At 47.7% G+C, this 15,219-nt stretch overlaps 1 protein-coding gene across 2 annotated transcripts; it reads left to right on the top strand.

The window, feature by feature from the left end:
* The first annotated feature begins 7,921 nt into the window (after window positions 1–7,921).
* On the top strand, window positions 7,922–14,687 carry LOC149333980 ((3R)-3-hydroxyacyl-CoA dehydrogenase-like). Of its 2 annotated transcripts, none has more exons than XM_089556150.1 (3): window positions 7,922–8,072; window positions 13,055–13,248; window positions 14,277–14,687. In XM_089556150.1, exons 1-3 carry the CDS (start codon window positions 7,922–7,924, stop codon window positions 14,685–14,687), a joined length of 756 nt encoding a protein of 251 aa, XP_089412276.1. The 2 variants fall into 2 exon arrangements, with proteins under 2 accessions (XP_089412276.1, XP_089412275.1); XM_089556149.1 differs by having other exon boundaries at window positions 13,055–13,252; window positions 14,278–14,687.
* The last annotated feature ends 532 nt before the right edge of the window (window positions 14,688–15,219 follow it).

Raw genomic sequence — 15,219 nt, 5'->3', positions numbered from 1 at the left:
ACCCCCGACCACATGAGACATGGGGAGGCGCAGAAATGGCAGAGGTCTACGAGCCATCTGGGCGGGAACAAAAACGAGACACAGGTGAAAGAAGGGAAGAAACACGAACAGCAACGCGAATAAACAACGCACGAGACCGAGGGGAACCTAATAAAGACGGGATGTCGTGAGAGGAAAGAAAGTGCGGTTAGCCGGGAAGCCGTGCTGCTATGTCCGCGGTGAGAGGGCAGGCACGCAGGTAATGGAGAACATCCCCCACAACTGGAGCAGGGCAGAATGGTGGGCCTGTTGGTATGGCATGTTAAGGAAGAAAACCAGCCAAAAACACGAAAACACAAGAAGAGAACGACACAGGACAACGGCTGGACTAACAACTGAATTTTTCATTGAGTACAGACCGCAGGTAATCACCACGCATGCGCCAAGGCAAACACTGAAAACATGATCACTCAAATAATCAAATTGTAATAAGGGAGCAAATACTCATTGGCGTCCACCCGACCGCAGCCATACGGCTACAAAGAAAAGCTATACAGCTTTCTCAGAAACATTGTAGTTAAAGAAAAATTCGTTCTGGTCCGGGATTCGAACCCGGGACCACCGGTTCACCGGAGCAGTCGCTCTACCAATTGAGCTAACCGGGACGGCAAGCTTATGGTAGGGATCAATAACTCGAAGTGGGAACTGTGTTGGTCAAATGTTTAGGGGATTCCCCCAAGGTGGAGTAGATTTTGTAATAAGGGAGTAATTACTCATCCGGGTTGGAACCCCGGAGTAGGACGAATTTTTCTCTAACTGCGAAGTTTCTGAGAAAGCTGTATAGTTTTCCTTTGTAGCCTTATGGCTGCGATCGGGTGGACGTCAGTAAGTATTTACTCCCTTATTACAAAATCTACTCCACCTGGGGGAATCCCCGAAACATTTGTCCAAATAATCAAATTCCTTTGTCGTAAACGCTATCGATAGTGAACTGACGCAAGCATGACCATGTTTAGCAATCTGATAGGCCTCAAAGATTTAACGAAGGCTCGTGAAATCTTTGAGGCCTTTCAGATTGCTAAACATGCTGATGCTTGCGTCAGTTCACCATTGATAGCGTTGACGACAAAATAATTTGATTATTTGAGTGATCATGTCTGAGTGTTTGCCTTGGCGCATGCGTGGTGATTACCTGACGGTCTGTACTCAATGAAAAATTCAGTTGTTATTCCAGCCGTTGTCCTCTGTCGTTCTCTTGTTGTGTTTTCGTCTTTTTTGGCTGGTTTTCTCCCTTGACCCCCACAGCTGCCCCGCATGAACAGGAAGGCGAAGGAAGGAGGGCAAAACGATGGAAGCACGAGGGAAAATGACCGTGGCTGTTTAGGAGAGGGAAAAGAGATCGGGGTGGAGGTAAAGAGAGCGGGAGACGGTTAATAGAGGGGACAAAAACAGCCAGGAGTGTGTCCGAATGTTCCGTGGTCCAGGTGTCTGACCAAAGCCTGAGTACGGTGGTACGCAGGCGGGTGCGCACTCACAAGGGTGACAGCCACGACGTCCGCAGGAGGCCGCGCGCCGACGCCAGTGAGCCGGCCCCGTCAGCGAGCTCGTTGTCCCAGACACCACACTGGCCGGGGACATGATAGAGGAAGACAGGACGCTGAAGATAAATGGCGGCAAGGGTGCGCTTGATGTCTCGGACGCATAAGTCGTTCGTAGAAGGAGAGTGAAGAGGTAGCGTTAGTCTGTTGCCCACTATAGGCCACTTCCACAATGGGGTGGCGGAAACTCTTATCGTCCTTCTTCGTACTAATATACTAATATACCGGTGCGCAGTCGCCGCAAAGCTGCGTAATCCGCAATGCTCTAGCATAAAGCGTTAATTCTGCCCAATTTTCGGGCTGTCAGACGGAAACAAAACAATTTTCTCCTCGATCTCCGCTGCATATTGAAATAATTGTTTCCTACGAGAGAGATTCATGCCCATGAATTCGGAAAAAGAGACATAGAAAAGTCAAAAATGTGAGTTTGGAGGTGGCTTCCGCGCGAGACAAACAAACACGGGAGGAGGACACTGGACGAATGCGCTCATGTTCTTGTTTTTCTCGCGCTAAGCGTTCCTCCGAATAATCCCTTACTAACTACCATGAAATTCCACATCTCTGAAGATGTGGCAAGCTGATCATTTTATTTGCTGTGTCCGTCCTTAGAGCATATGATGAACGTGTAAGCGAAAGCAACCTCAGAATAGTTTGTAAATACAAGGAAAAACAAACACTTAGTAAGGTGATGAGCTCGGTTAAGGAGTTTCAGAATTCAACCGCCTCTTGAAAACACGTAACTGCGATTAAAACAGTCAAATAGAACCGTGAACATGGTGTTAAGGGTATCCGTAAAAGAACTGACAGCGGCTAGTTAAAATTGTAACGAACCGTGTTTTGACCCGCTGCTCTGGCCCCTGAAACCTCGTCCACCACCAGCCGCGCCAACCTAGCGAACACATTTGGCGATCGAGGCCACACTGCCTTTCACTATTCGACCTGCATCGTAGTACCATGGTCCCTATTCTCGTTGGTTTGGTATGAGTATAACACATATTTTAGTTAGTAAGCTGGCCTCCTGACAGACTTGACGTGGCAATGCGGTCGGTGTCCATCAACGATACGGCATAAGAGAAATGGAATGCAACAGATGTACGGATATTTGGTACTAGTTAGAAATGTTACATTTCCTTGCGTGTATTCTGATATTCGATCAGTGCGTTGTAGAATGATCTCTTCCGTACACTGCACACATGACACATCAAAGTATATTGTCACCGACCAACGGTTGAAGAAAGAGACCAGGTTCTAATTAGACGAGATGGGCGTGCCAGACAGCAGGGAGCTCGAGCGAGGAAGAAGGCAATCTTCGAGCACCTCGAATGCCCAAGGCATTGCAAGTCCCAGCCAAAACAGTTCGGCCGCGGCACGGCGCCACTGATTGGTTCGTACGGTGGCATTAGTCCCCCTCTCTGAAGGGCACCGACTCGGTGCCGCAGCAATGGGAAGCACGAAGAGAAGGGACGCTGCATGTGTCCGACGGCAGGTGTAGACACGCCTCAAGCGCTAGCGGGGGTGGTACGGTTCTATTCGTGCGACATGGACGACTTCGGAGGTCGGCCGTCTAGAGGAGCGAACTGTTCCTTGGGGAAGAACTTCATAGTTCACCTCACTGACTTGGCGGAGTACCTCGTAGGGGCCGAAATATCGGCGCAGAAGCTTTTCGGAGCGCGCACGCGTGCGGGTTGGGCTCCAAATCCAGACTTGTTCGCCGGGCTGGTAGCTAACAGCTCTGTGGCGGAGGTTATAGCGGCGAGCGTCGTCGGTTTGCTGATGCCGGAGGCGCTGTCGAGTGAGTAGGCGGGCGGCCTCGACGCGACGAACGAAGTGGGCAGCACCCATAACAGATGAAGTAGGACTAGTCGGAAGCAACATTGCGCCCAGCATGGTTGCGGCTTCGCGACCATCCACTAAACGAAGTGGAGTGAAGCGCGTCGTTTCTTGCAGTGCAGTATTGTAGGTGAATGGACGTGAGTATGGCGTCCAAGTTCCGGTCGTCTGCGTCAACATACATGGAGATCATGTCGGCGACCGCCTTGTTGAGCAGTTCGGTGAGTCTCTTCGTTTGAGGGTGGTAAGCGGTTGTTTTGCAGTGACTTGTGCCGCTAAGGCACATAACCTTCTGCGTGAGGGTCGAGGTGAAGGCCGTTCCCCTGTCAGTTACAACGACGATGGGTGCACCATGACGAAGCACAATGTTTTGAACGAAAAAGTTCGCAATTTCGTCAGCGGCACCACGAAGGAGCGCTTTAGTTTCACAGTACCGGCTGAGGTAGTCGGTGGCGACCACAATGTAGCGGTTACCCAGCGGGGACTCCGGAAATGGACCGAGTAAGTCCATGCCGACTTGGTGGAAGGGGGCTGGTGGCGGATGAATAGGCTGTACTAGTCCGGCTGGCTTAGTCGGTAGCGTCGTGTGACGTTGGCACTCGCGGCAGGTTCGGACGTAACGCTGGACAGCCACAGCAACACTCGGCCAGTAGTACTTTAGGCGTATCCTCGTCAAAGTGCGGGAAAACCCAGGTGACCCTAAGATGGGTCATCATGGCACGCCTGCAGGACATCGTCGCGCAAGGCCGCAGGTACGACGAGAAGATAGACAGCTTCCGTCGGGCGGTAGTTTTTCTTATACAGAACGCCATCGCGTAAACAGAATGACGACAGACCCCGTGAGAAGAGTCGCGGGGGCGGCTTCGCGCTTCCTTCCAGATACTCAATGACAGGCCGTAGTTCACCGTCGTCGCTTTAGTGTTGAGTCAGGACGGACGTGGAGATGGCGCCGAGAAAAACAGAATCGGCTTCGGGATCTGCTCGGTTGTCCTCAGCCGGAGCATGAAACAATTTTTATGGCATGCAAGAGGAAAAACACTAAGTAAGAGTAACCTAAAAGAAACGACGTCCTGCTAGGAAATGCCAAAAGCGCCATTATTCTTGAAAGTACGGCAGATGCAGTCCACTATAATAATGTGTGGAGAACCATTTTAACTAACAAATACGGAAATGCCGCTCCATATATTAGAGAAGCATTTGCAACGCAGTTTCATTTCCATAAATGGAACTCATTTGAAAAATATTCCAGCTGCTGTGTGCATTCGTAGGATCGACCAGGCTAGGAATGTTATCAGACCATACCTTGACGCCACATTTGAACACTACGAAGTCCGTGTTCAGAAGTTCTTTATGTTTGATCGGATGTCCCGGAAAGTACTTTCTGGATTTCATTTTATGCTAACAGCATCGCGAATGCTGTCCATTCTAATGTTAAAATTCTTTACCAGGATGACGGCGTTTTGAACGCTGCAAATATCTCTGCTGCAGACTAAAATAAGCATGCATTATACTTAGAGTATCAGCATGTTTCAAGGCTGATAGATAAGTTGGTTGGTTTATGGGGTTTAACGTCCCAAAGCGACTAAGGCTATTAGAGACGCCGTAGTGAGGGGCTCCGGAAGTTTCGACCACCTGGCGTTCTTTAACGTGCACTGACATCGCACAGTACACGGGCCTCTAGAATTTCTCCCCCAAAGAAATTCAGCCGCCGCGGCCGGGATCGAACCCGCGTCTTTCGGGTCAGCAGCCGAGCACCATAGCCACTGAGCCACCGCGGCGGGTTGACAGATAAGTGGTGTTCCGAAAGCTTGAAAGCAAAAGAACCTTTACTGTAACACCTATATTCACGCAGTGTAAATCTCGGAGAATCATTAGCAGTTAAATATGCAAGTGACCGCGTATCGAGTACGTATCTTGCTAATAGACATGCTGTGAAATCATTGCAAATGTAAAAAGTCTTTGAAAGATTACAGTCTAGTTTATTCGCAAACATGTCAAAGGAAGGCAAGTGTTAAATTCTAGTACCGGTGAAAGCGAGGCGCAAGGCGTCGGGCTAAAATTTTAAATCCGTAATCCTGGTATCCTGGTCATGATCTCCCTAAGGTGTCGTGCTAAAATTTTAAATCCGTGATCCTGGTCATGATCTCCCTAAGAGTGCCCACAGCGGCTCAAAAGCATCTCCCAAATCCCTCCTATCAACACTCTCGGGTGCCTGCTAGAGAAATTTTATATCCGCCAACACCCTAATCTCATCCGCCCTCCTGAGGTTTTGCCGCTTCCACTTAGCTTGCCTTCTCTTGGAACCTAGTCCGTCATTCTTAACGACCATCGGTCATCTTGCCTTCGCATTATTTGGCCTATCCACGCCCATTTCTTCCTCCTAATTTCAACTAAGATGTCATTAACCCGTGTTTGTTCCCTCACACACTCTGCTCTCTTTCTGTCTCCTAACGTCGCACCTATAATTTTAGTTTAGATAGTTCGCTGCGTCGTCCTCTGCTTAAGCTGAACCCTTTTCTTTATCCTCCACGTTTCTGCCCCATAGGTGAGTACCGAAGAGCTGTAGTCTTCTGTTGATGTATTTGGCTAAAGTGCCGTTCATAATCTGTCAGTATCTGCCAAATATTCCCGGCTCTATTCTTATTCTTCTAGTTATTTCCCATTCGTGGCGCTGATCTGCGCTCAGTACCGTCCTTAAGTACACGTATTATCTTACCACTTCGAGCGCTAATGAAGAAAAAACGGCTGCGATGCTGGCACATGACCACTGAATACTTGATTGAATCCACCTATATTTGAGTTCTAGACATCCTGTCAGACTTTCTTCCTGTCTAGAAACCTGATACCATCGACTACGTCCAAACTTTACGTTTACAAATTGCTTCCGGTGCCGTATACGGCAAGCGAACGGTCCGCATCGTGCATACTTTGGCTCAGCCGCAACAGTACAGCATTTTCTGTTTCAATGACGAGCGTATGCTGACAACCGTGCCTAACATAATCATCGCATGAATATTGTCACGTCGTTGTTCGTGTGAATGCCCGCCCTACCTGGGTCCGAGTTAGGACCGATAGTATGCGCAAAAAAATAATAAATAGCTTGACCAAGTGCTACCAAGAGTGGACTGCATATTAGGTTGACCTGCCTTACGCAGCAGAGACGTGTCACGAACTTTTTTATTTCTTTATTTAGACGAAGCAGGCCTACTGGACAAGCTCTAAAAGCAGCTTTTATCTCACCAGTATTCATTCCTCACGCTCTGTACTTTTTCCGCCCATTTCTACGGGGTTCAAGCTCACAATTTGTCAAATCGTGCAGTTAATACTTCACGCACTACAGCCAAAAATCAATGAGCAAAATTTTTCCTACTGATTTTGACTTTTTGGCACCTTCTTCCTCGCATCTTTGTATCCCCAATTCCTCCTCCACAAGTGCAGCATGTCAGAGATTTTGAATGGCCAGCTAAATCATCTACTTCTCATTGAATGGTTTCTCTCTCTATTTCGCATCGATGAACATTGTTCAGAGCGGTAGCTGAGTTGTTCTGACGATAGCTTGGTGTTTGCTACTGCGTGTGGCCGTTGATATTTCAGGCACTGCTATGCAGGCCTTCATTTATGGGCACCAGTACCGAAACTGACAGCAGTAGGCTCACGCGATAAACACACGCGATAAAAGACGCTTTTCATATATATTTTACTCAGTCGCGCGTGCGAGCTAAGATCTCTGCTGTTATCCTCGATGGCAAGCTCTATTTCTAATCGGAAGCTGCACAAGCCTTCGCTACATGGCTGCGCTCAGTACAATCTCAGCGAAACTCGGTAATCGTTTGTGCTGTCACAGTGGTGTTGATGTTTTCAGTAGATGGACGCTGCGTTACAATGTACAAAAACTGTTCCCCTGGTAGCAATTGTACAATGGTCAGTCGTGCCAAAAATCGGGGAAAGGAAAAACTGCGTGAGTTACATTCCATTCATTCCACAACCTTTCAGCTTTGTCCGGGTGCCAAGAGGAATATCTCTCCGTTCTAAAACCCGAAAAGGTTTAGGCGATAGCAATGTTTTTCAATTCAGCATTGTGTCAGCTGCAGAAGTCGCACTGCTCTGAATTTAGCTCGCATTTAATTAATCTTCATAGAATTTTCCTCTTTTTTTGTAAGTTTCCTGTTAACAATTATATTATACAAATAAAACACAATCCACGTCCCTTGCTGAACCGGTTGAAAGCTAGACAAATGCCCGCAGATGCGATGCATATATGGCGCCACAGCATGCCACGTGTTTTGGATCTACTTGAAGGGCCACCTGTCTGCACCCATTCCCGCCGGAAAAGAGTTTTGCCCAGGGTAGGGACGGTGCCCCGAGGCCATATTGGCGAGCTGCAACGAAACCCTTCTGGCCTGCAGGTTCTTTAATTGTTGGTGATAGCTCACTGAGCCCAGTCAAAGAGCACAACAGCGCTCGAGTAGAGCTCTATAGGCATCATACCTTGAGCGAGGAGGCACTGGTGCACAATGTCTTTGAGTGGACGTTTGGCCCTAGTAACAGGCGGCTCCAGCGGCATCGGTCAGGCAATATGCCACGCCCTTGCTACCCAGGGTGCTACGGTGGTCGTCGCGGGTCGGCGCGTTGAAGCAGCCCATAAAGTGGCGTGTTGTCTACCAGGTAAGTGCTATCGAATTGATCTTATACAGTGTACTTTTTTTCACAAGCAGTAAAGGCTCCGAATAGAAGAATTTCATTACAGTTTTTTTTGCAGCCTAGAATACTCTATCATGTTTTCATCGTATGTGGCGGCTTCATTTCCTCTTGTTGCTGTTTACGTGATGAAAGTTGAAGCAAGGGGCGGAGACCAAAGAGTGGGCTGAAGCAGAGGGGCATAGGAATTGCTGCTACAGTTTTCGAAACCCCACTATGTAAGAATTTCTTCCTTTATCTTGCTGCGGCCTCAAAAAACATTTTATATAGTCTATAGGCTGTTTGTAGACTTCTCTCTATAGACTCTATAGACTCTCTTTATAAAACTCCAATAGAAAAGTCTATAGGCAATACAAACGTTATACAAAGTGTACAATGTATATATTTATGGCCATAAACTTTTAGATTGCTTTTCTTTATAGACAGTCTATGGGCTATAAATAGACAAGAACAGATGTCTACAGGAAGGCAATAGAATCTATAAGAAGTCTGTAGACTGTCTATAGGCCATTTTTTTAAGGTCGACACGGTGCGCTTATGCAGGCGCCCTCCGCTCATCTGGTACATGGTGTGCCGCCAGTGCACGGTGCAATTTGCGCAATGGGCACCAAGTAATTGACAGAACAGGGCCCTGCTAACACCTTCCTGACGTGCTGAACCTCTTTTAACGTTCCCTTTATATAATCTCGGGTGAGGCGCTCATATTTCCACATTATGGTCCTCTACAGTGCTTCACGCGCTCTGCTTTACGAGATGTGTCGCAATCCTAGTATCGAGTTTCCCTTTCCAAGGCCTAAGATAAAATTTATCGGACCAGTCACGGTGGTTCACTAGCTTCGGTGTCCGCGTACTGTTGCCAAGACTGCGGGCTCGAACCTGGCCGTGGCGGCCTCATTTCGAAGTAAGCGAAATGCAAGAGCACTCCTCTGCTGTATGATATCAGGGTGCGGCCTTGCATGTTTCGCCATATAGTGGCTTCCTGACGAGTGAGGTCTTGTGGGGGCTGCTTATTTCCTGCGACTAAATCGTTGGTAGTTTACGATTGCGCCATATGTTAGTGAAGACGAAGGTTCGGTGGTGGACGGCACCAGGGCTCGGATTCTATGACCTCGAGCGATCGTGTCAGCCGCATCGTTGGCCTCTATGTATCGTGGGCTGGAATCGACAGAATACTGTGACGGGTGTCTGTATCGGGATTGTGATTCCTCATGATGTGGGCGGCCGCTTGGCAGAGTTTTCTACCGAGGTACGCCTTGCAGGTTTGCTGCGAGCGACCCGCAGATGGAGAAATTGGAAAGGAAACGGTGCACGATAATTCAAAAGACAATGTCTTTGTTTTTCAGGCTGGATAATCACGCTTTAGAGCGAGACACATGAAAAGTAAGCATGAACCGGGATATCATAATTGTTTTGCATAAAGGCGGTCTGTAAACAACAAAACTTGTTCTGGTAGACTGGAAATCTACGCATTCATATCTCGAAGAGCACATGGTGAGGCTAACAGCAGATATGGGTTCCAGGAACTGTGAAAACTAAATTAGGACATCTACTTTAGGAGAGGATCAAGAAAAAATTTATCAGTAATCCTGGTATCAGAGCAGTACGAAAAGATTGCCTGAGCCGTCAGAGCACTCAAACTCTTATAGCTATGAATATAGAAAATAGGTTGGAAAGAAAAAATGCAATACATTAAATTTAAAACAAAAAAATATTAAACCACCTAATTTATTTACTATGCTTGGTCGCTCTCCGCGCCGCTCCAATTCAGGCACGGTGAGCATAAGATCTATCAATATATTTGTGCAGCTAGCAAATGCGATTGGCACCTATACGAATTTTCTCCCAGGCACGCAACATCTCTGTCAGTCAGCAATAAATATCCGTGGGATGTCACCGCCAGTATTGTAAGGGAGGGGCTTCTTCGACTTCAATAATTGTCACCTCACCTCCAATCACAACCGTGCTTGGTTCGTCAAGTATCCAATCAGGCTCTGGGCGGCTTACAAGCCAAAACCTCGAGTGAGCAACTTCGGACGATGAATACCCTTTGCCTGATATACCCTTGCTCTACGCCCCACGTAAGGGTGTCCCCGAAAGCCCTCAAACTGTGATGCCTGGTGATCGAGTGGCAACCGCACCCTCGGCGTTCATTGCGGTGAAGTTGGCTGCGCACTTCCTTCGTTGCCAATACGAATGGCCTCGCGGCTTCTCTTACGTCCGATGCGACCTCACTCTGAACAGGAGCACTAGAGATTCACAATCACCAGCGGAGAGAGTGCACGTCGAACTTTTTCTCCTGTGCTCTATCATGGTTCAACTCACACTTCGGGCCTCTGGGCCGGAGCTCGTCAGCGGATGAGCGAGTGAGGGCCTGCAGTTCCTGCAAAAGCAATTGTAAAGAGCAAATAGTCGAGGAAACACTAACCGCCAATGAACTGACCAATGCCCACTAATAAAGGCGAGGCCACGCAATAACAAAAAGGCAACGATGACATGAATCAGCAAAGCCACAACTGAACTCAGTGGTTGTTCCAAGGCGATCACGCCAATCTACCAAGTTGGCACGAACCTGCAGACTGCAAATCACCATGGATGATCATAAAGTTGAAGCTCGAGTTTACATGAGCGCGGCCTCTTCATTGATAAGTGCGCACTTCACCTTGCTGCCCAAGAAAGTGACCACCGGACATAGCGCCCAAAGTACATGTCATCCCACCTGAAAACTGCGAAAAGATCATGGACTTCAAACGGACAGTCAATCGCCGCGCGTGCGTACGACCTTCTTTGTGCTACAAAAAAAAGTGGTCCGGAGTCTTTATTGTAGGTATGGAGTTTCTTGCGCTGTAGCACGTAGTGATTTACCTTCTCTCGACATCGACCAGTACACCCCTAACGAGGCCCTTCCGCATAATACACACCTGGAAAGTGGATCTGAGGTGTTACCGCACGTCACATGCTCTTAAAGGATCATTGTCTCTATTGGCGTAGCCAGTTCTGGCAGTATTAAAGGCATCTTCTAGGGAAACACAACGTTACTATTCTACCACGGTGTTTCATTTGTAATGATATCGCCCATTTGCAGAGTGGCCAGGTTTTTTTGCAGGTGACAAATTTCAGTGCAGAATGCGTACTCTTCAAGAAAGACATGACTATTCCTTTCTTAGATGAAATCGCACAGGAGAACAGTGCATTATTTCGGTCCGAACCATCACGAATACTCGAAATCTCACAGCGAACGTGAAGCCAACATTCTAATCCAAAGTGCCGCTGCTCAAGATTACGACGAACAGATCCTACCACTTTTCCAACCCTAAAGCGGCTGCGGATGCCGCGGAGGCTCAGTAGTTATGGGGCTTGGCTGCCGACCCTAAAGACGCGGCTTCGAACCCAGCCGCGGCGGTGGAATTTTGATGGAAGCGAAATTCTAGAGGTTCATGTAATTGCGCGTAAAAGAACCCAATGTGGTCGAAATTTCTGGAGCCCTTCACTACTGCGTCCGTCATAGCCTGATACGCCTTAGGAAGTTAAGGGCCATAAACCACGAACCAAACTAAAGCGAAGGCCTGTCGTCCTGTTTAAAGCACAAATAAATGGCCATTGCCAAGCACTGAATTATAATTCAGGAATATGCCAGCACTCTTTGTCAAAGCCTGCTCCGCGCGCCGCCGCAATAATAAGAAACAGTTCGGAGCCAAATCGAAGATAGGCTGCAGGACGACGGCATCTAGCCGTCTAAGAGTGAACGGGCGTCCCCGCGAGTCCTGATGAAAACAAAAAAAATCATGAACAGCACCTCTGCCTCCGATATCGTCCAGTAAACAGGATCACGAAGAAAAATGCTTACCTCTTAAACCAGAAAAAATTCAAACGAGAAGTCTCAGTATACATGCTGAGGTTATAAAGCGCTAAGCGCTAAGTCTTTCCGGTTGCAAATGAGATACACAGCTTATCGACGCCCGACGTCACAACCTGCTTGAACCCGACGCTTAATACCAGCCACTTGAGAGAGCGTGGATGTGAGCGCCAATTCGTCACCGGCGCCTCAGTAACAAACGACTGATTTATACTGGACATTCCAAGACACTCGGGCGACTACGTGACGAACTTTAATGGGGTTCCCGATGAAGACATGGTATACCTGCGCCACCACGCTTGACCATAAGTGAAGGATATCCTGCGCCAGGAGCACCATTATGTGCGCTTAAGTTTCTATTTTCAGGCGTTATTTCACTCCCTATCTTCTAGTATAAAGCATCAAGCTTTATCTTGTCCAGGAGGAAAAAAAACATTTAATATTTCTTTGTTGATGTCTTTTTGCTCGAAGCTGCCAGCCTGCGGAATTACCATTTTGTGACCAGGCCGGCGACAAGATTACTTTACAATCAGTGTAGCCAGGGGCAGCTCCTCTACGATGTTTGAGTTTGTCTTTGGTGCTTTCAGCGTCATTTTTGTTTTCAGTTACCTTGAAATTGGACGCTATTAACAGTGGCGGTAATTCGAATCCTCAACACCACCGAGGGCTGTTACTGCTAGCACCATCGCCGAGTTTGATTCCTTGTGGCAGCAAGTCAGCCCAATAAATAATTTTTAGCTTCTACGCAGGTTCTCCTGCGTTCAGGAGGGGCTACCTTGGGTCGCTAGTATTTTAAGGCATCCCATTACCACACTGAAACGCTAAATTTCTTGGCGAACAGATGCTCAAGGTTCACCAAATCGTTTGATGTCAGGTGCTGCATGGCACTGATTTGGTAAATTTTTATTGGGACATCTTGTGATGAAGTAACAGCGGATGCGTGTGGAAATGATGTGGTCTTTCTCTTCTGAGCTTGCAGAAGTGTTTTCTGCTGATAATTGGCGCATCACCATGCAATCTAAATCGCATACAATCCCAGAACCTTTGACACTAATTGTGTGCCGTCTAACAGAGGCTGTCGGTTGTATCTCTGCAGGTGACGCGAAACACTGTGCGATGCATGTTGACGTCGGCGACACGCCATCAGTGGAAGAACTCTTCCGCAACATCCGTACCGCGTTCCCACAGCCTCTGAGTATCGTCGTCAACAGCGCCGGAATATGTGAATTCTTGCCCATCGTTGACTGCAGTGACGAACAGTTCGATGAAATCATCAGGGTTAATCTGAAGGTAAGGAGGAATTTTAGAGGTTTTCCTTGACTTTCTTATCAAACATTACTTTCATGCCGCATTGTTGAAATCTTCCCTAATATAGCGCGAAATGCTTAAACACTCGTCTCCTGCGCTTGCACTGCAATTTTAAAAGGAACACTGCTGAATTATGTTATCCACCTCTTGCATCACGGCCTCCTTTACAGCCAGGAATATGAACAGAACTTTAAAACTCCTGTTGCCCCTTAGGCAACACGAAAAAGCAAGGCTAGGATTCTGTTCCCAGAAAACATTATGAGTTGCTGGTCAAAAAATGAAGGCCTTCATGCAGCTGAATTTCGGGAGTGTCCATCGCCTTTCTCCCTGAAACCGCACGGCCGGTATTCCTGGGTGGAGTATGCAGCAGGCGCCGTTAACTACTTACGCCCGGAGCGCAAGTTGTAAACATCGTGGAGTATTTGCTACGTCTGATGCTGTTACGAATGACAGATGCAGCACAGGCGTACATTGCTCTAAAGTTTAATTAGCCTGTCGCTGAATCTTAAATCCTAGATATCGTTGGAGGATATCGCTTAACTCCTGCCTCATCACTGCGCGTAAGCTATTCAATGGGTTCTCCTTGCTATATTGAACATATTATTGGCAAATGTTTCCTGTCTTTAGATCGCTTTTGGGTTAGTACTCGAATATGCCATGCTGTACCAACCCGAGTGGGCTCAGCGACGTCAGAATGTCTTCCCCAAGAAACTCGGTTTGTTCTGAAATAACGAAAGAAAGAAACCACCTACTCTAGCTTTGAAACTGTTTCCATCACTGGTGAGGATTTAGTGTTTGTATCTGTAGGATAGACATCGTAGTAAAGCTGTAAGCGAAGACACGGAAGCAGCGAAACAGTGAGAAAGAACGCAAGCAGTGCTCGCTCCAGGAAGGAGATAACCTTCTCTTCAAAGTCTGCTTTTCGGGATAGCTGTGCAATTCCAGCCATACTTTACATGCATAATGCATGAGATTCCCATTTAGTTTTTCTTTCCTCCATTCTTTTTCATGGCGCCTTGGTGATTCGTGAAGCCAGCCGGGAAATGCTCCGCTCCGGCGAAAAGTTACCCGATGACGGCGGTGCGATCGTACACATAACCAGCGTGGCACTCAAGCTATGCCATGCCCAAACTGGAGCATACGCAGCTTCGAAGGCCGGCGTTGAGGCGCTCACGAAAGCTGCCGCGAAAGAATTGGCTGCTCACGGCATCAGATGTAATTCCGTGCTACCGGGATGGGTAGACACTCCAATGACAACTGCTTTCGAAGACCGTAGGGCCACTGCTATATCTCAAACCCCGCTTAAGAGGGGCGCTCAGCCAGAAGAAATCGCTGAGGCGGTCATGTTTCTGTGCTCTCCAAGATCTAGCTCTTACATCACGGGCGCATCGCTGATAGTCAGCGGAGGCATTTGCATGTAACTTTTCATCTTTATGAGTGATTGTACTGCGGTTCTGATGTCGCCGTCACAAACCCCGCTCCTTTATATATCTTTCCAGCAGCACCAGTAATTGTACTAAATATAGCCTTGGTATATGCTCAAAATACCGACATTAATAATTTTAAACAATGTGGACTTCTTCACTGTTCAAGTTTGTTCCAAAAATCTTGAAGAGAGAGACAGAGAAGAGAGAGACTGTAAGGACTGTGTGGAACCCGACCTGACGTCTGGGAGATTGCTGCCTCTGCCTTTGCCCTCAGTTTCATGTTATTGCGGCGGAACCCAACAATTCCGCAAACAGTCCCACTTACTTGGAGCATCACTATATGATCCCTTCAATTGGTTGCATGGTTACTAGCCAAAGTACAATTGGCCCGTTTGAAATTGGCGCACTGTGACGTCACGACCGTTTCGACGAACTGAAAAGCGTGACATTCTCTGTCGACAACTGCTGCTTACAACGATGAGACATTAAAGGCCTTCGCCTTAAAAGCATTTTCGAGCGGGATACC

This window comes from Amblyomma mixtum, chromosome 8 (assembly GCF_055824585.1).
Source record: "Amblyomma mixtum isolate Tamu chromosome 8, ASM5582458v1, whole genome shotgun sequence".
Taxonomy (NCBI): Eukaryota; Metazoa; Arthropoda; class Arachnida; order Ixodida; family Ixodidae; genus Amblyomma; species Amblyomma mixtum.
The sequence above is the reverse complement of the archived record's forward strand: the minus strand, read 5'-3'. Positions and strand labels throughout refer to the sequence as shown.